Source organism: Eleutherodactylus coqui, chromosome 6, assembly GCF_035609145.1.
Source record: "Eleutherodactylus coqui strain aEleCoq1 chromosome 6, aEleCoq1.hap1, whole genome shotgun sequence".
NCBI lineage: Eukaryota > Metazoa > Chordata > Amphibia > Anura > Eleutherodactylidae > Eleutherodactylus > Eleutherodactylus coqui.
The window spans coordinates 36,859,775-36,878,731 of record NC_089842.1 but is presented as its reverse complement, the minus strand read 5'-3'; the positions used below and the strand labels follow the sequence as shown (position 1 = coordinate 36,878,731).

General features: G+C 45.7%; 1 protein-coding gene across 1 annotated transcript in view; it reads right to left on the bottom strand.

Moving 5' to 3' along the window:
- Nucleotides 1-1,112: 1,112 nt before the first annotated feature.
- The window catches only part of LOC136572046 (tumor necrosis factor receptor superfamily member 1B-like), a 37,106-nt gene continuing 19,261 nt past the window's right edge, over nt 1,113-18,957 (bottom strand). The window contains exons 5-11 of the mRNA XM_066572664.1: nt 13,851-14,006; nt 13,644-13,737; nt 12,205-12,431; nt 6,496-6,606; nt 6,325-6,350; nt 3,839-3,998; nt 1,113-2,067 (exon numbers count right to left, since the gene is read on the bottom strand). Of these exons, the coding sequence (XP_066428761.1) occupies nt 1,841-2,067; nt 3,839-3,998; nt 6,325-6,350; nt 6,496-6,606; nt 12,205-12,431; nt 13,644-13,737; nt 13,851-14,006 (1,001 nt within the window). The 3' untranslated portion in view covers nt 1,113-1,840. The remainder of the gene's footprint in view (nt 2,068-3,838; nt 3,999-6,324; nt 6,351-6,495; nt 6,607-12,204; nt 12,432-13,643; nt 13,738-13,850; nt 14,007-18,957) is intronic.

Here is an 18,957-nt window from a genome sequence, read left to right as displayed (position 1 = left end):
ACTGTCTGACATTCTGATTGAAGGCTGTACAGCTCCGATGTCGGAACACGCCCAGCAGGGTATTCTTACTGTATATTTCTGGACGCTCTGTTGTCGGGGGCCTCTCCAGCATGTCCCATACCGCAGTACTGGCTCTAGCCAGCAGATGGCGCCATTGTATAATGGCAGAAAGAGAAAGCCCCCTAGGAAACCCTGAATCCAAAATTGGATTGCAAAGGGTTAAGAGTAACAGATGTCTGTGATGTTTATTATTCATGTCCTTCTTTGTATATATCTCCATATAATAGTAATATATAGTACAAAGGCTTTATTCACACGTGCTTTCACGGCCGGCTGATATTATCGCTGCCCATCTGATGCATTGGTTTACAATGCATCAGTATAGATGGGCGTATTCCCATGGTGTATAAGCTCCCGCCCGGCCAAGATAGCGCATTTGGCTGGGCGCTTTTATGTCAGCCAGGAAAGATAGTTCAGGAACCATCTTCTGGCTGGAATATGGCGGCGGTTTTCATAGACTCCTATGGGGGCCTATGGTAGCTGCCGGAGAAGGGAGGTGGGAGGGAGTTTAGCAGCATGTGTGCTAAACTCCCACCCCCTTCCCTCCTCTCTGCCCCTCGCTGGCTGTTTGCAATGGAAGGGAATAGAGCAGGAGCAAGTTGCCCCCTCCCATTGCTGGCAGGCATTAAGGGGTGGGAGCTTAGCACACTAGCTCCCGCCTCCTCCCGAGAGCCGGTTAGGGGGTGGAAAGGGGAAGGCAGATTAGCAGAGCCAAACTGTATCCTCCCACTCGATGGCAATCCGGGCTCGGCGTATATATACCCCAGACCGGAGCTGTCTGAACGGGCGCACAAACAGCAGATTTGTGCGCCCGTTCACGCAATTTTTGATAGGGCTCATTCACACGAGCGTAGCTATTTTTGGTTGGCTGTGTCACGGCCAAAGTGCTAACGCTAATTTTATACTTTATACAATGTACACTTTTTAAAATGTATATTAATTTTCTTTTTTTTTTTTATTTCAAAAGGTCTCTAATTGTCAACGTTCTGTATAAAAATTCCATAAACAGCAGTTAAAAAATAAATAAAAAATAAAATTAAAAAAACCCAACATACACATTTTTTATACACTTATGCTTGTACTTCATTTTTTATGTCTAATCTTATAAGAGTTGTCCAGGACTTTAGCTATCCTTAGGATGGCTCATCAATAGCTGATCAGCAGAGGTCCGCTGCACGGGATCCCCGCCCATCAGCTGATTGCCCAGCCCATTGTCTGTGCGCACAGTGCTGGAAGTAGATAACGCTGTCTTTATTGCAGCGGCACAGGTTGGTATTGTATTGAATTCAATGGGAACTGCGCCTGTAGTACCAAGCCGAGCCACTGCAATGTTAACAGCACTATCTCCTTCAAGCGCAGTATGCTAAACAGGAGGCCAGGTAGCTGATTGGTTGGATCCCTGCTGATTAACTCTTGATGACCTATCCTGAGGATGGGTTACTAATAGTAAAACTCCCAGACAACTTCTTTAAAATCTGACCCAATAAGTGGGTAAAATTCCTATACTATGTTCATTTGCATGACCATCTGGTACGGTTTCTGACACTCCTTTTGTTTGCCTCTCCCATAAGTTATAGTTCGTTCTTTACAGGACACTGGAGGGTAGGACCATTGATCCCTATGTAACCATATCTGACTGCTCATGGTCACTGCTCGTATGTTCATCTGAAAGTCTATGAGCCTTGCGATCTGATTCGCCCCCAGGCATCTTAAGTCACAGCCTCCGTCGGTGAACAGACATTGTAAAGTGTGCCCAATGCAGGGCAGTTCGGTGCCAGCCTTACACTTCCAGCATGGCTTTGGCTGCACAGGACTCTCGCTCTTCCTCTTCTATAGAAAACATGAGGTCATTTGTTGAACACTTGCTAGATTCCTGCTGGGGGTATCGTGAGACCAGTAGGGGGCTGTCTGCATTGTCACATTCTGTCGCTGCTGATCTGCAGTGAGTAGGAACTTCTGAGACGGAGCCCACCAGGACAGTGTCGGCATTCATGATGTAGATGTTTTCTAGAAAAAAGAAGATGCATGTGTAATACAAGATAGCTATAGTATAGACAGAGATATATATGACAGATACACTAAATGGCCATTTTATCAGAGACCCCCACACTGCTTCAGTTTTGAAGGTCAAAAGGTGGTCCAATTTGTCATTGCCAAGGATTCCAAAACCGTTCTGCAGGAATATTGCCCATGTGGACAGGAGGCTTCTTGTAGTTGTTGGAAGTACCTGCATCTAATTTGCATGTTCTGGACAGCTAACAGGAAAGGGGTCATCAATTCATGCAGTTTGCACCAAATTCTGACCCTCCTATCGGCATGGCGTAACAGGACTCTGGATTCACCTCATCAGGTGATGTCTTTCTACGGCTCAGTAATCCAATTTTTGTGCTCTGTTGCTCACTGGAGCTTCGCCTGCAGTTTTAGATCATCTGAGCTGAGGAATGATGATTCACGCATTGGACACTAGCAATGTTTTCGGTTGTAATTTTCTTCACTGTGCACCTTCTGTTTTTCTTGATATCATCCGCTGGGCTTTTGGCAACTAGTCCCATCGCAAGAATCTGCCCTTCTCTCACCGTAGACACGCTAAAACTGCTCACCGTTGCCCTTATCCACTCTTGGCTCGATTATTGCAACTCGCTGCTGATTGACCTCCCCTGCACCAGACTCTACCCTCTCCAATCCATCCTGAATGCGGCAGCCAGGCTCATATTCCTGTCCAGCCGCTGCTCGGACGCCTCTGCCCTGTGCCGGTCACTGCACTGGCTGCCCGTTAAATACAGAATACAATTTAAACTCACTACCTTCATCCACAAAGCTTTCCATAGCACCGAGCTGCTCCACACTGCTTCCCTCATTTCAACCCACCACCCAGCCCTCCTCGGCCAGCGAAATCAGATTAAGCTCTCCTTTAACTCAAACCTCTCATTGCTGCCTCCAAGACTTCTCCAGAGCAGCACCGGTCCTCTGGAATGCACTACCAAAGGCTACCCGAGCAATCCAGGACTCGCAGAACTTCAGGCGTGCTCTAAGAACGCACCTCTTCAGGGAGGCATACCATATCCCCTAAACAAACCTCTCTGTACTCCACCTGATAACATGCTCCCTGACCTACTGACTGCAATCCCTGCTAGCCACCATAAACCGCTCCTGCAGTCATCCCGATTCAGCCACTAAATGTCTGACCATTGTCTATGTGTATAGCATCCCTCACTCTCCACCTCGCCATATTATGCACATCTCCAGCCCTTTACCTTCTGTTTCCTCCCTTATTTTTAGTATGTAAGCTCGTTGGAGCCCCTCACCCCTACTGTCTCCATCAATTGATTACTAGATGTAACCGTGTTTTTGTTTCTGTTCGCCCTGTCTTGTAAGCTCTGTGGAATATGTTGGCGTTATATAAGTAAAGTTTATTATGTCCACAGGATCCCCTTTCACTGAATGTTTTTCCTCAGTCCCACCAATGTTCATATGACACCATTGCATGAGAAACCCCCAAAAAGTTGGCAGTAAAGTCTTGGTGCCGGCTCTATGACTATTGCAAGTCTCATTGAAAGTCGCTGAAATGGCTGAATTTTCACTGAGACTGATTCACGGAAAACTTGCTCACTTGATTTTATTCTTTACTCCGGGGTCACAGGTCCATACAGGAAAGCTCTAGCTGTGAAAGGGCCGGGGCTCTAATAAAAGGGCCAATCAGTGTGTATATACTGTATATTTACAGAGAGAGAACTATGACAGTTATATAGTCTACACAAGGCAAACTTGAAGTTCTCACCGATCCTGTTGTTCATTTGGTCTCTTCCTTGGTGCATTTCATGTTTGCTTATTTTCCAGTCACTCTGTGTATTTTCTATCCTCTGGTAAGTCTCTAGGGTTATATTCTCCTTCTGCAGTACGTTCTCTTTGTTATTGTCTTCCATGGTTATTACTGTCCTCTGCAAGAGACGAGAGGGAATTACCATATTAGTCCACAGAATTATGTGAGAAAACATGGAAATCTAAAAAGCACTAAAATTAGATGTAACTGTACTGCTGAGGGGAGGCTATGTACCCCTAACAAAATAATAATCCATAAACCCATGGGCTTGACATGAAATCTGGGGACCCCAAAGCAAAAACTTAATATAGGCCCCTCGCCACAATCATCAGTAGACAGTGATGTCAGGATATATTAACTCCTCTGTCCCAGGAGGTATATGTACATCCCAGGTATGTGGGGTTAATATAGCGCAGGCTGAGAAGCCAAGCCCCCCATGTACACGGTCAGTGTCGGCTATCTTTGATAGCTGACACTGGGCTGCAACAGCCATGATCGGAGTTCAATGTGATTGCGGCTATTAGCCCTTTAAATGCTGCTGTAAATTCTGAAAGCAGCATTTAAATGGCCTGATTTGAGGTCCCAAACACCCCCCCCCCCCCACATGATGAGATTGTGAGGTGGCGGTCTTCTGAACCCCCCAAGAGCTGCCATGTATTTCTGGCTATTAAGATGTGTCTGTGGCACGTCTTAATACAATGAAAGCAGACATACCATATACTACAGTACTGAAGTATTTCAGTATATGGTATGAGTGTCCAAATAATGGCAAATGCAAGTTCCCTTAGGGGATGAGTAAAGAGTAAAAATAAGTGCCAAAAAATTGTTTTTGTAAAAAGTTAAGGATAGTTGAAGTCTTAAAAAACGTTTATCCCATATTTATAATTAAAACGAAAATCAAAACAAAAAGACCCCCAAAACATTTTTGGTTTCACTGTGTCCATAAAAAACCAATCTATCAAAGTAATGCATTATTTATTCCACACGGTGAACATCGTCAGACAAAAAGTATACAACCCCAGAACTGTACTTTTTTTGGTCACCGCTTCTCCAAGAAAGAATTTAATAAGAGGCAATCACAAAGTCGTATGATCTGTTTACACCCAGGACCATGACGGTAACAAGAGGGCATCCGTTACATTTAGAGGAAAGTAGGTTTCATCACCAACATAGAAAGGGGTTCTTTACTGTAAGAGCAGTGAGACTGTGGAACGCTCTGCCTGAGGAAGTGGTGATGGCAAAATCCATAGAGGAGTTTAAAAGGGGACTAGATGTCTTTCTGGAGAGGAAGGATTAGGGGTTGATCCAGGGATTAGTCTGATTGCCATTAGGGAGTCGGGAAGGAATTTTTTCCCCAAAAGGGCTAATTGGCTTCTGCTCTTGGGGTTTTTTGCCTTCCTCTGGTTCAACAACACAGGAGGATAGACAGGCTGGACTGGATGGACATTGTCTTCATTCGGCCTTACGAACTATGTTACTATGTATGTACTCCAAAATAGTCCACTTAGACATTTTTAAGTTTTTCAGTACATTATGATACATTAAGTAGTACCCTTGAAAAATACAACTCTTCCCACAAAAAGCGAGCCCTCAGAAAGCTATTTTAGTGTAAAAATAAGAGTTATGATTTTTTGAAAGTGGGGAGAAAACAAAAGTGAAAAAAAAATGGCCATGTTCTTACAGGGTTAAAGGCAGGGCTATAGGGGATGCATAGGATGCGGTTGCACCCGGGCTCAGGAGCAATAGGGGACCCATAAGGCCTCTTTTATTCATATAGGGAGTGCAGTACTAGGAACAAAGCATTGAAATTGGAGGCCCTGTTACATATTTTGCATTGGGGCCTAGAAACTTTAAGTTATGCCTCTGGTTAAAGGAATACCCCAAGGAAAACGTATACATTGCATTATATCTACTGAGTGGCGGACCATAGCAAGGGACTCTCACTTTAGTTCTTTTGACTCCCTGTATCATGCTACACCCCCTCAGGCCCTGCACTATACACAACACAATGTAACACAGTATTAGGCTGGATTCAGACGAACGTATATCGGCTGGGTTTTCATGCCCAGCCGATATACGTCGTCTCTCTCTGCAGGGGGGGAGCTTGGAAGAGCCAGGAGCAGTGCTCTGAGCTCCCGCCCCCTCTCTGCCTCCTCTCCGCCCCTCTGCACTATTTGCAATGGGGAGAGGCGGGACGGGAGCGGGGCTATATCTCGGAACTTAGCCCCGCCCCTGTCCCGTATCCTTTCATTGCAAATAGTGGAGAGGGGGTGGAGAGGAGGCAGGGAGGGGGAGGGGGCGGGAGCTCAGTTCCTTCTTCTGGCTCTTCCATCCTCCCCCCCCCTGCAGATGAGGACACCGTATATCGGCTCGGCGTGAAAACCGAGCCAATATATGGTCGTCTGAATCCACCCTTAGATATCAGCGCTATAGAATCAACTTACCCCGGAAAGCTCCGGTTGGATGAAATCTGGAAAAATAACATACAAAAACTTTATTAAAAAACATCAATTAGAATCTGGAAAATGTTAAAAAAGATATTTTTTCTCTGGACAACTTCTCCCTTTACTCTTTAGATCTCCCTATAATCCGGTCCTCCAGGAACAGGTACTCACACTTCCAGAGCTTGAGGTTGCAGATCTTCTGCGTCCAGTAGAGGAGGAAGGCGACAAGCAATGAGATGACACAAATGATGGCAGCGACCACATATACCATGCTCCACTCTCCTGCAAGACATTTTACATCCTATTAACTGACACTTTACTACACCTTGCTCCATGGAATAACGGAAATTTCAAATATGATGATGCATTCAGAAACTAGACAACCAATAGGTTAACTTGTTTGACCCCCTGCTTAGAATAGAAGACATATTAATTAGCCGTCAATTAATTAATTAAAATGACCCTTAGGGCTCATGTCCACGGGCAAAATATGATTTAAGATCCGCAGCGGATCTCCCGCATGCGGATCCGCATCCCATAGGGATGCATTGACCACCCGCGGGTAGATAAATACCCGCGGATCGTCAATAAAAGGGATTTTAAAAAAAATGGAGCATGGAAAAATCCGGACCATGCTCCATTTTCGTGCGGGTCTCCCGCGGGGACGGCTCCCGCGGGCTTCTATTGAAGCCTATGGAAGCCGTCCGGATCCGCGGGAGACCTAAAATAGGAATTTAAAGTATTTACCATCCGGCGCGGGCGGGGAAGGTCAGCTGTTCCTCACGGCCGCATCTTCCTTGCTTCGGCTCGGCGGATGTGCCCGGCGCATGCGCGCGGCACGTCGGCGACGTGCCGGCGACGTGCCGCCGGCGTCAGGAATTCATCCGCCGGCCGAAAATGAAGATCCGGCCGTGAGGAACAGCTGATCTTCTCCGCCCGCGCCGGATGGTAAATACTTTTAAATTCTTATTTTCGGCGCTCATGTCCGCGGGGCAGGAGGGACCCGCTGCAGATTCTACATGTAGAATCTGCAGCGGATCTGATTTTCCCCGTGGACATGAGGCCTTAGGTTTCATGACAAAATTCTCTCCTGGTATCGAAGGTATATTATCTGCTGTCATTCTTCTCGGCCAATGACTCTCTGTTTTCAGCTGTCCAACATGGCTACTACAATTTTCAACCTACCTAACGCACGCTGTGCACTGCTTTCTGTTTGGTTAGCACTCATCATGTGAGCAGCTCTGGCCAATCAAAGAGCAGGTTAATTGGGGATTCAGACGAACGTATATCGGCTCGGTTTTCACGCCGAGCCGATATACGGTGTCCTCATCTGCAGGGGAAGGAGGATGGAAGAGCCAGGAGCAGGAACTGAGCTCCCGCCCCCTCTCTGCCTCCTCTCCACCCCCTCTGCACTATTTGCAATGAAAGAAGGCAGAACGGGGGCGGGGCTAAGTTTTTTAAAATTAGCCCCACCCTCATCCCGCCTCTCCCCATTGCAAATAGTGGAGAGGGGGCGGGAGCTCAGAGCACTGCTCCTGGCTCTTCCAGGCTCCCCCCCTGCAGAGAGAGAAGACGTATATCGGCTGTACGTGAAAACTCAGCCAATATACGTTCGTCTGAATCCAGCCTTAGGGCAACTTCACACGGCCATGTTTGATTTCCATGGGTTCACTCTCATTACTCTTTTTTTAGCGTACATTTCACGAACCTAAAAAAATGATAGGCTGGGAGTTCAGCCCTTAGGGTGCTATTACACTTGTGCATTAACAGCTTGCATTTGTCCGACAATTGCTGGGCAGCATCTGTGAGAGCAGGTGCTGCTCCGCAATTAGAGCTATTAAAGCTTGCTCATAGTGCTAATAGGCTGGGCGACACCTGCACTTACAGATGCTGCCCGGCAATTGACAGGACATCGCGAGCGTCAGCAGCCGGTGCTAACGCTCATGTAATAGCACCATTAGAAACACAGAAAACCTGTTCTTCCAATCTGAAGATAAAAAGGGCATTTGGAGGCAGCTGGTAAAAAGAAAAATGGAAATAAAATGAAACATGTTTTAGATGCATTTTACATTTTCTGCCTTTTCTAAATTATTGATAATGAGTAACATTGATTAGGAATGCAAAAAATGAGCATTAAAACAAAAAAAAAAGGCTTGTGTTTTTACATGCATTACATGCAAATGCATTTTTGGTGCCGCTTTTACTGCACAAACAAATTGCTGATGCGCAATACACATTGTGCTGCCTGCAGACTTCGGACTTATCCATACGAGCATAAATCGGCCGCCTTTTTCACGGCCGGCCGATGTACGCTACCATCTGAGCTGTCTTCCCCCTCATCGTCTCTCTGCCTCTCTCCTCCCCTTCAGCTGTTTGCAATGGGAGAGGGCGGGGCGGGGGTGGAGGTAAGCTCCCGTCCCTTGTCTGCAGCCAGCAATGGAAGGGGGCAGACGGGGGCGGTTCTTAGCTCTGCCTCCATCCCGAGGGAAGGGGGAAGACAGCTCAGATGGTTGCATATATCAGCCGGCCGTGAAAACAGCGGCCGATATACACTCCTGTGAACAAAGGCCCATTTAGACACAATAATTCTTGCTCAAAAGCCATCTTTTGAGTGATAACCGTTGCGTCTAAATGCACGGACATCGCACACAATTCGTTCCCCGCTCAATTCTAGTTTTCTAGAATTGAGCAAGGAAACTCTTATCAGTGGAGCAGGCTGTTATCACAGTTGGCAGCGCTGATATGATTCTTTCAGCTCGTGCTCCGCTGGTAGTTCATAGAGGGATGCGAGCCGTAAGCACGGAGAACAATGCAGCTGTTTGCTTATGCAAAACAGCTGTATTGTTCACCCAGTGATAGTGGCAGTGTCCCACTCTGCCTGTTTAGTAGCTAAATAACTACTATAGACTATGCAAAGATGATCGCTCAGAACTGTCACTCAAACTGTCGTTTAAGTGATTTTTGAGTGATCATCTTTCAGTGTAAATGGGGTCTGAGCCCTCAAAGACATGAAAGTTTCAGGTAAGTAAATATTCATTTCTTCAGCCTCTTCAGAAGTGCTGGGAATGCTAGTTCCATAATAAGTAGAGAGCTGTCGGTTGCACATCACTAATTTTAAAGGGATTTATGGTGTTCTATAAAAAAAGTTTAATATGTGAACAAATGAAAAAGTTCTTAAGCTTTTAATATACTTTGTGTTTCAATTCCTCACCATCTGCAAGATATACCGTTGTTTTTGCTGCCAGTCCTGCTCTCAGATGAGAAGTGGATACAAATGTATCCAGTCTAGACAATGGTTTGTGAGCTAAACACATCAGCAGCTGCACAAATCTCTGTGGTAGTTTGCTAAAATGTATCATTCTTGTATCCAGGCTGTTTAGCGCACAGAGCATTGCATAGACCAATTGTCCCAACGACTAACTGGCACAAGTTCAGAGAAGAGTTACCAAGATGGTGAGTGGTCTACAAATCATGTCCTATGAGGAACGGTTAGAGGATCTGGGAATGTTTAGCTTGCAGACGAGAAGGCTGAGAGGAGACATAACAGCTGTCTACAAATATCTGAAGGGCTGTCACAGTCCAGAGGGATCAGCCCTATTCTCATCTGCACAAGGAAAGACCAGAAGCAATGGGATGAGACTGAAGGGGACACAGATTAGATATTGGAAGAAAACTTTCTGACAGTGAGGGTGATGATTAGGTGGAGTACTCCTTCAAAGGAAGTCTGCAAACAGAGGCTGGATAGACTCGATGACCCTAGAGGTCCTTTCCAACTCTATGATGCTAATAAGTACACTCTTTGTAAAAAAAAAAAAAAAAATGAAGCCCCTAGAAGGAGTTATCATTTTGCTGTAAAACTCTGCATACAGTTCTATCTCCGGTAGAAATACAAGTGATTAGAGTTGTGGTGCGATTAGTTGAATGGTCTTGGCACCGGATTCCCTAAAAGTGATTCCTTGGCCTATAAAAGGCTCTCTGAGGCTCCTTGTGTGCAGTGACCTCTTCTTCTGCTTGTGTAGAGCTTGTTGACCACTAGACGTCTCTACGACATAGAGAAAAGATTTCACCTCGTTACCAGAGTCTTAGAGGGGCGCATTATTGGGATGTGAGAAGCTGGATAGTCATATCGATGAATAGCCCACTACCTAGGGCTTTCAAATAAGACTATTAAGAGGTGTTGGGACCAGTGGATGTGTGAAGGCACACAAGGCAACCAGACGTAGGACCCCCCCCCCCCCCTTTGCCAGACGACCAGTAGAGGGGGTTGTCTGATCATCCAGCAAGCACGAAAAGCTCCAACTGTTTTGTTGTCTACTATCCAAAGACAGGCGGTAGCATCGTTACACCCTTGTGTCTGTCTAAACCATTTCAAGATGCTTGGCTACAGGATATTATGTGTACTTCCTTTGACACCCACAGTCACCTCCATGTGCAGTGGTGTCGTGAACAACGAAACTGCACTGCTACCAAGTGGAACCGGGTTGTCTTCAGTGACAAATCCATGTTTAGTTTGGGCGCTGAGCCTCCATGCTTCCGTATCGCATCTTGTATCCAAGCTAGAATCGGTATAACGGGACTAGAGCTTCCATTCCCCCCCCCCCCTCCCCCCGTAGCACATCTTCTATCCAAGCTAGAGGCGGTACAACAGGGTACTAGAGCCTCCATGCCCCCCGTATCACATCTTGTATCCAAGCTAGAGGCGGTACAACAGGGTACTAGAGCCTCCATGGTCCACCCGTATCATATCTTGTATTCAAGCTAGAGGTGATACAACAGGGTACTAGAGCCTCCATTCAATGGTCAGTTTTCTGCAATAAATGATCCTCTGGCTCTGATACTGTAATCACTTCTATCAACGTTATAATCACACAGAGAAAGTTTCATTCCCTCCAACAATTTCTAGGTGTTTGATTATTTTTATTTGACAATGAGTGTAGTTTGATTTCTTGTTCTCCCTGTTTACTATTATTAGATACCAACGGTTGGGGACCTCTGGTCTAGACTGTACAGGTTTGCTGCCTCGGAATATAAACAAGAACGCTCTTATTTACTGACAGTAAGCAGAGCTTTGGAAAATAATGAGAACATTAAAATATAAAGGCAGGAATTTATCATCCTTTGCATTTTTTTTAGTCATTTTTGCTGGAGTCCACACATTTATCAAAGGTTGCATGCTGAGGATAAATTATTTACATCGTTAAATGGTTCTAGAAGTGTGGGTTCACATTACACGGCACTCAGCTAGTGAAATTGCGCCAAATGTGGTGACTTTTTAAAAAGCGGCATTTCTTAAATCTGTCTAAAAATCTCACTCCGCTCATACCTCGCCCCCTTTTCTAGACACTTTGGGAAAAGCGGAGTGAGAGGAGTACAATAGCAAAAGTCACAAGACCCGTACCCGAGCAAATAATGACATCAAACTACCGGACAGCCTTGCTAAATTGCCCCAAATAAATATTAAAACACACGAGCTTCGCTCATCTTGAGTAACTGCCTCCGGGGGTCAGCAGGGGGTGGAGGGGGGGCAGTGAGAGAGATCTCTCTCTCTCCTCTCCCCCCCCCCCCCCCCCGCTACCCCACGCTGCCCCCCCCCCCCCCAAGCACGCTCGGAGGAGAAGGCAGTTACTCGAGATCAGTGAGGCTCGCTCGAGTAACTCACCTTACCGAGCGTGCTCACTCATCTCTAGTTATCACCCAGATTTCCTTGTGTTCCGTGCAATTATTCTATATGACTTGCCATTTAGAAGTCTTGGGGGACAACCCCTTTTGGAAACTCCATTGGCTACCATGTTGGTTATCAACCAGTTTTCCCCCAAAATATTGCAAGAAATAACTATTATACAGCGAATAATGTATAAGAGCAGTAAGTACCTGGCTCACCTGCAGCACCACTGGTTGTAACAGTGGAGGTCTCAGAAGTCGTGGTGGGAGGGATGGTGGTGTCGGGCGTGGTGGCGGCGGAGGTAGTTGCGTATTTTGGATATGTCATATTTTGTCTTGGTGTGTTGTTCTCGCTTGGTATAACAGCTGGATTTTTGGGTTGCCCGCACACAGCATCAGCAGTAGCGTTGCCCCTCTGAGCAGTCACTTTATGTAATTTATTACAACTGAATAGAAAATAAGGAAGAATCAGTAAGGCCTCATTTACATATCAGTTCTCTTCTCCCATCTAGTGTGTAAGTCGGGAAAATTTCCCAACGTATATGTTAAAAAGACACTGCGACAGATGCCCAACAGGGCTCATTCCCCTCCACTTGCCGTAAATGCATTGCTACAGGGTATTCATAGGACAGACTTAGGGCATCTTCACACGGGCGCTGCGATCTTCGGCCGGCCGCATCGCGGCTGCAAATCACATGAACGAGGGGCGGCCATGATTAAGTCGCGGCTGCATCTCCCGTTTTTAAGCCCATGCAGACGGCCAGGTGTGGCATGTATACGCCACAGCCCAGAATACCTTTGGGCTGGTGGAGAGAGTTTAGCTCTGCTAAACTCCCTCCCCCCTTGCTGGCTGCTGGCAAAGAGAGGGGCGGGAGCTAGTGTGCTAAACTCCCACCCCCTCTCCGCCCCTTTCCAGCTATCGCCAATGGGGGAGGGAGCGAGACAGGGTGGGAGCTTAGCAAAACTAGTGTGCTCCTCTGCCCTATTCCTTTGCTGGCAGCCAGCAAGGGGTGGAGAGGGGGAGGGAGTTTAGCAGAGCTCTCTCCCACCTCCCTTTTCCAGCAACTCTCATAGGCTCTCATAGGAGTCTATGGCAATGGCCAACGTATTCCAGCAAAAGATAGGTCCAGACCCATCTTTTCCGGTCAGCATGAAAGCGGCCGGACGAAATGCACTCCGTATATCTTTTTCGGCCGTCCGAAAAATTACCCATCTGAACAAATGCATTTAAATTCAATTCATCAGATGCCACGATAAAACACTTGTGTGAATAAAGCCCCATCTAGGCTTTCCTTGACCATGCCAAATGTTTAGATTGCTGCCCTAGCCCTTTATCAAAATACCTTGGCTTCTTGGCATCCCCTCTACCACCCAGCTCCCGTGTCCTGACACCCTTCTTCCCCTCAGCTACACCCCTGATTCATACCACCCACAGATACCCTCTTGGTGTGCAGTCATCCCACCATACCCTTTCACATGGTGGAGAAAAGGAAAGTATGTCCTTTGGATTTGATCCCTCTTTTCTTTTTTGCTAACACTGTAGAAGCTGTAGAGACAGAAAGCCCTACAGATGCCAAGTTTGCCCCCACTTCACAGGACCCCACTAAAGCCCTAGGCAACCATTACTAATACACCCCACTCCTGTGTGACGGACTCACTCGGTGTGCGGTTGACATGCTTCTGTTGCTGAGTACACATTGGAGAAGGTCGTGCTGCGACAAACTTCACATTCTGTGTCCCGTTCAGAGGTGCCTGTGAATTGTATATACATATACATATAAGTCCATGATTTGATATGACTGGTATAGTATACAGGGTATACATGTCCTCCACTACTAGTAATTAATGAGTACACATTTGGGTACCTTTTCGCTTGACTCCTTTGCCAGGTGGGCACTGTGTGAAGGGGTTGCAGCGGGCACATGAGCTGTCCATAACTGTTTCACAGTAGTAGCCAGGTTCACACTGGCAGATTGCTTCCGTGAGCAGTGAGCATTTCTGGATCTCTACTAGTTTAGATTCTGTCAGGGAGAATGGAAACATTGTTACCCAGTGTAAATGGGACAAAAGAGTTGGCTATGCCATGTGCATGTCACAATGGCACACACTTCACATCACTAAATTAGTCCTGACCACTAGATACGTCCACTGAGCCACCAACTCATGCAGCCATATCCAGTATAGGCATACAGAACTGTAAACAAAATTATTTAACCCCCTTTGCAAATTATTTGCCAAATTTATAAACTTCCAGCTGTTTGCCAAACAAATCAAATGAACATTTCAAATAGCTTAACACGACTTCAGGCCAACCGCACGATCGGGTCGGAATCCGGGTGCGCACAAGAATCCAATCCTATGCCCGTCCGTTGACCACGAATACCTTTTCTTTTTCTGTGCTGCGTATGATCCGGACGGCTCGCCATCGGACGTGCGCACTACAGACTTTATTTTTTAAACCCTGCTTTTCCCGCATCATTGTCTAGCAATGACGCAGAATCTGCAACCTTTCCGCAATGCTGATTGCCGAAGGGCAGCGGGTTGAACAGCTTCCATTGACTTCAATAGTTCCAGAATTATTCAAACCCCTGCCTAGAATCCCTCCATAAGTGCACACATTTGCAAATGAGGTGCTCTTCTCAAGCACACCTGATGCAAGGAATTAAGGGCTTCACTAGTTGTATCAGGTGTGCTTGAGATAAAACACAGCAAATACCTGGACTGGCTAGGGCTTTGTTGACTGTGTCATTTGATTGCATGTTAGAGATAGGGCTAAGTCAAAGGACAGCGGTCCAAAAGCGGTCCAAGAGATCATTGCCTAGCACAAACAAGAAAAAGGATTAAAAAAAAAGTTTAAGGAACACTGGCTGCACACCCTGGATGTGGCAGAAAGAAGAAACTATCACCGTCTGCCACCAGATTCCCGAGGAAACGGGTGGTCAGAAATCCTTGAGTGCTGCAAAAAAACTGCAGGAAGATTTGGTGGCAGCGGACACTGAGGATTCCATTTACACAGTAAGATGCATACTAGACGCTGAAGGTCTTCATGCTTGAACTGCAAGACGTTCACCTCTACTGACCCAAAAGCACAAGAACAGTTTGCACCAATATGATCAAAACCATATAAATAAGCCATAGAAATTTGGGGATTCTGTTCAGTGGAGCGATGAAACATAACTGGGATTTTTGTGTGTCTGGAGGAGGCAGAATGAAGCAAGTGTGGAAAAGAACCTTCTGCCTACAGTGAAGCATGGCGGTGGCAGCTCGTTGATGCTCTTTGTCTGCTTTGCTTCCTCGGGCATTGCAAACCTGCAGCGGGTGCAGAACAGATGGATTCAGTCAAGCATCAAGAAATCCTAGGACATCATGTCTTCTGTGAGGAGGCTGAAGCTCGGGGGTCATTGGACCTTCCAATAGGACAATAATCCCAAGCATACTTCAAAGTCCAGCAAGGCTTGGTTTCAGAAGAAGTCTTGCAAGATTCTCAAGTGGCCCTTACAGTTGCCTGACATGAATCCTGTAAAAAATCTTTGGTAGGATGTGAAGAAGGTGATTGCAACACACAAACCCAAGAAGGTTGGTGAACTGGAGGCCATTGTCCATGAAGAATAGGGTAAGATTCCTCAGGAACGCTGTCAGCAGCCGCTGTCTGGTTGTGCATCACATCTGCAGCCGTCATAACAGCAAAGGTGCTCTACTAAGTGCTAAAGACGCTTGTCATGAAAGCCGCCTGCACACGGGCGGATTTGCATTGCAGAATCCAGAGCGGGCGTCCGCCTCTGGATTCCACAGCAATTGCCGCCCATAGGATGCTATAGCAAAATGTGATTTCCTCTACACAAGCAGAAATCGGTTGCGATTTCTTGCTCGGGGAGGAGAAAATGCAGTATGCTGCGATCCTGCGCGGCTTCCATGTGGACAGCTTCCATTGAAGCCAATGGAAGCTGGCCGTCCCGCGGCCCTTCCACAATCATCATTGCGGAAATGTTGCAGCATCTGCATCATCGCCTAGCGACGGCGCGGCATAATCTGTACTGCACATGTCCGCCAGAGCGACGGCCGGCACACCCGCAGAGTAGAAGACGGCAGGCAGGTACACCCAGGCCCCAGGGCTACCTTACCAGACTGCCTATCAAGCCATCCCCGTGGGGTGGCTTGATAGGCTGCCTGTTAAATTGCAGTATGATGTAATGCTATAGCATTACGTCATACTGCAGGAGCGATCAAAGTTTCGCATGTTAAAGTCCCCCAGGGGGACTTCAAAGTAAAGTTTAAAAAAATGTCAATAAAGTTTTTTTAATTGTAAAAAAAAAAAGTTATAAAAGTTTAAATCACCCCCCTTTTGCCATATCCATTATTAAAAAATCTAAATCATAAAATAAAAAAATGTATTTGGTATCGCCGCGTCCGTAAAGGTCTGATCTATCAAAGTAGTGCATTATTTTTCCCGCACAGTGAACGTCGTCCGAAAAAAAAAATTAAGAACGCCAGAAATGCACATTTTTAGTTACCCTGTCTCCCAGAAAAAACGCAATAAAAAGCGATCAAGAAGTCGTATGTATTCTAAATTGATACTATCGGAAACTACAGAACATTTTGCAAAAAATGAGCCCTCGCTCAACTATATCGACGGAAAAATAAAAAAGTTATTGCGCGCACAAAATGACCACAGAAAATAATTGAAAAAAATTAAATGGCTTTGAAAAAAAAAAATTAGTATAGTAAGAAAAAACCTATACAAGTTTGGTATCTTGTAATCGCAATAGAATAAAGTTATTATGTCGCTTTTGTTGCTGTTTGTGCGCCGTAGAAACAAGACGCACTAAAAGATGGCGCAATGTCGTTTTTTTTTTCATTTTACTCCACTTAGAATTTTTTAAAAGTTTTTCATTACATTATATGGTACATTAAATAGCACCACTATAACATACAACTCGTCCCGCAAAAAACAAGCCCTCATACAGCGACATCGATGGATAAATAAAGGAGTTACAACTTTTTTGAAGGGGGGAGGCAAAAACGAAAATGGAAAAAGAAAAAGGGGCCGTGTCATTAAGGGGTTAAAAGTGGCATTTTGTGGAGAATTTGGAGAAACGGCTTGTTATATTAGTTGTATTGAGTTATTTACGTTGTTTGTGTTTGTTTATTTTTTTGCAAGCAGCTGAAAGTTCCTAAATTTGGCAAATACAGCTAATTTGCAGAGGATGGGGGGGTTGAATAATTTTGATTGCAACTGTAGAATACGTAATGAAAACTTCTGCAACTTTTTGATACACTTTCTTGCTATCATTGAATAGAAATATCCTTTTTTTTTTTTACATGCAGAGCCTGAAAACCCTTGGAGATCTAGTACTCACAGCTGAGGGTCTGTTACAATGTGTCCAGCCCAAATAATCCTCTGTGATAATAGGTCAGGGTTTTCGTTTGCTCATCTTTTCTTGATTTGTACCCAGTGCCCTCGTAAAAACTGAACCCAAACCCTGAAAGTTACAACTAATAATGACCCCGACTCTGAAATCCTGTGACTCATCTGTAGCTGCGATGGTTCAGATATAAATAGACAGCGGAGAATTTCCTTGCTGCATTTAGGTTTCTTTACGGGTAACGTCCGACTCTTTGTGACTTTAAATTGGCTTATTAATAATGTTGTGATTCATGTATCGGGTCTAAGTGACTCAGCGATATCTAGTGCCGCATTCATCCACCGAATCACTGGCGGCCCCAGATGTTACTGTAAGCATTAACGAGATGACTGTAAATGTAACCAGCGTGTCTTTGGGACTACTGTACATTCACCTGATCTGGCATTAAAGGGGTGGGTGCCAGATTATCAGGCATTCTAGATTATTGGTGAATCATAGAAAGTATCTGATGATGAGCAAGGCTCAAAGGGCTGCTTCATGCCATCACACCCAACATCCAGTTTAAGGAGGGTGAAGAACTTGTTGCTCCCACTTTCTGTAGGGGAAGAGGGCAGCACTGTATTCTGTCTGCTTCCTCTGTTTAAATTGAGCAGCGCCCCCCTTATCACAGAGCCTATAGTACAAGCTGTATGGGCTGCCTCTATAGCGCACATATGATGCTTCAAAGAGTTACTCTACGGGGGGGGGAGCACTTTTAGTAAGAGGGCTGCTCGATGGGAACTTAACGTTGGCTACAAGGTATGGCCAGCCTTATCTGCATGGGATCTGTGAAGTCGCACAGGACGCTGACCCACCAGCTTGTAGTGGGCAGAAGGCAAATGTAGGCTGGGGGCATTTGCTCTCCTGAGGTCCACCTGGACAAATCTTTTTGTGTGACAGCAACTTGTGCAGCTACACGAATCATCTTCCTCCTGCCTCTGATGTTTTGAGGTGCCGTTGTCAGGTCATCGGCCCCTGCAATACAATCACTTAGTTGTGCTACTGTATTTGTGTTATGAGCTTGGTTCAGGTGTTGTATTCATGTTATAAATTTTGTCATGGTGCTGTAATTATATGTGGAGGTTGGCTTGAACTGCATTTATGTACTGAGCTTGGTTCTGGTGCTGTGTTTATGTACCATGCTTGGTTCTGGTGCTGTATTTATGTACCATGCTTGGTTCTGGTGCTGTATTTATGTTATTGGCTTGTCTTTGGGGTTGTATTTATGTTATTGGCTTGGCTATAGGGCTGTATATATGTACTGAGCTTGGTTCTGGTGCTGTATTTATGTACCATGCTTGGTTCTGGTACTGTATTTATGTTATTGGCTTGGCTCTAGGGCTGTATTTATGTACTGACTTTGGTTCCCGTGCTGTATTTGATATGAGCTTGGTTCAGTCAGGTGTTCTGGTGTAGGTATGCTGCTACCTTGCTGCTTTCTGTACAAGCAGACTGCCTATCAGTGCAATATATGTTATTTTATGGTTATGACAAGGGGGTGGGGGACAAAAAAAATATTATACACAGGGTGCCATCTAAACTATGGGCAGCATTGCTACTAGACATGTGC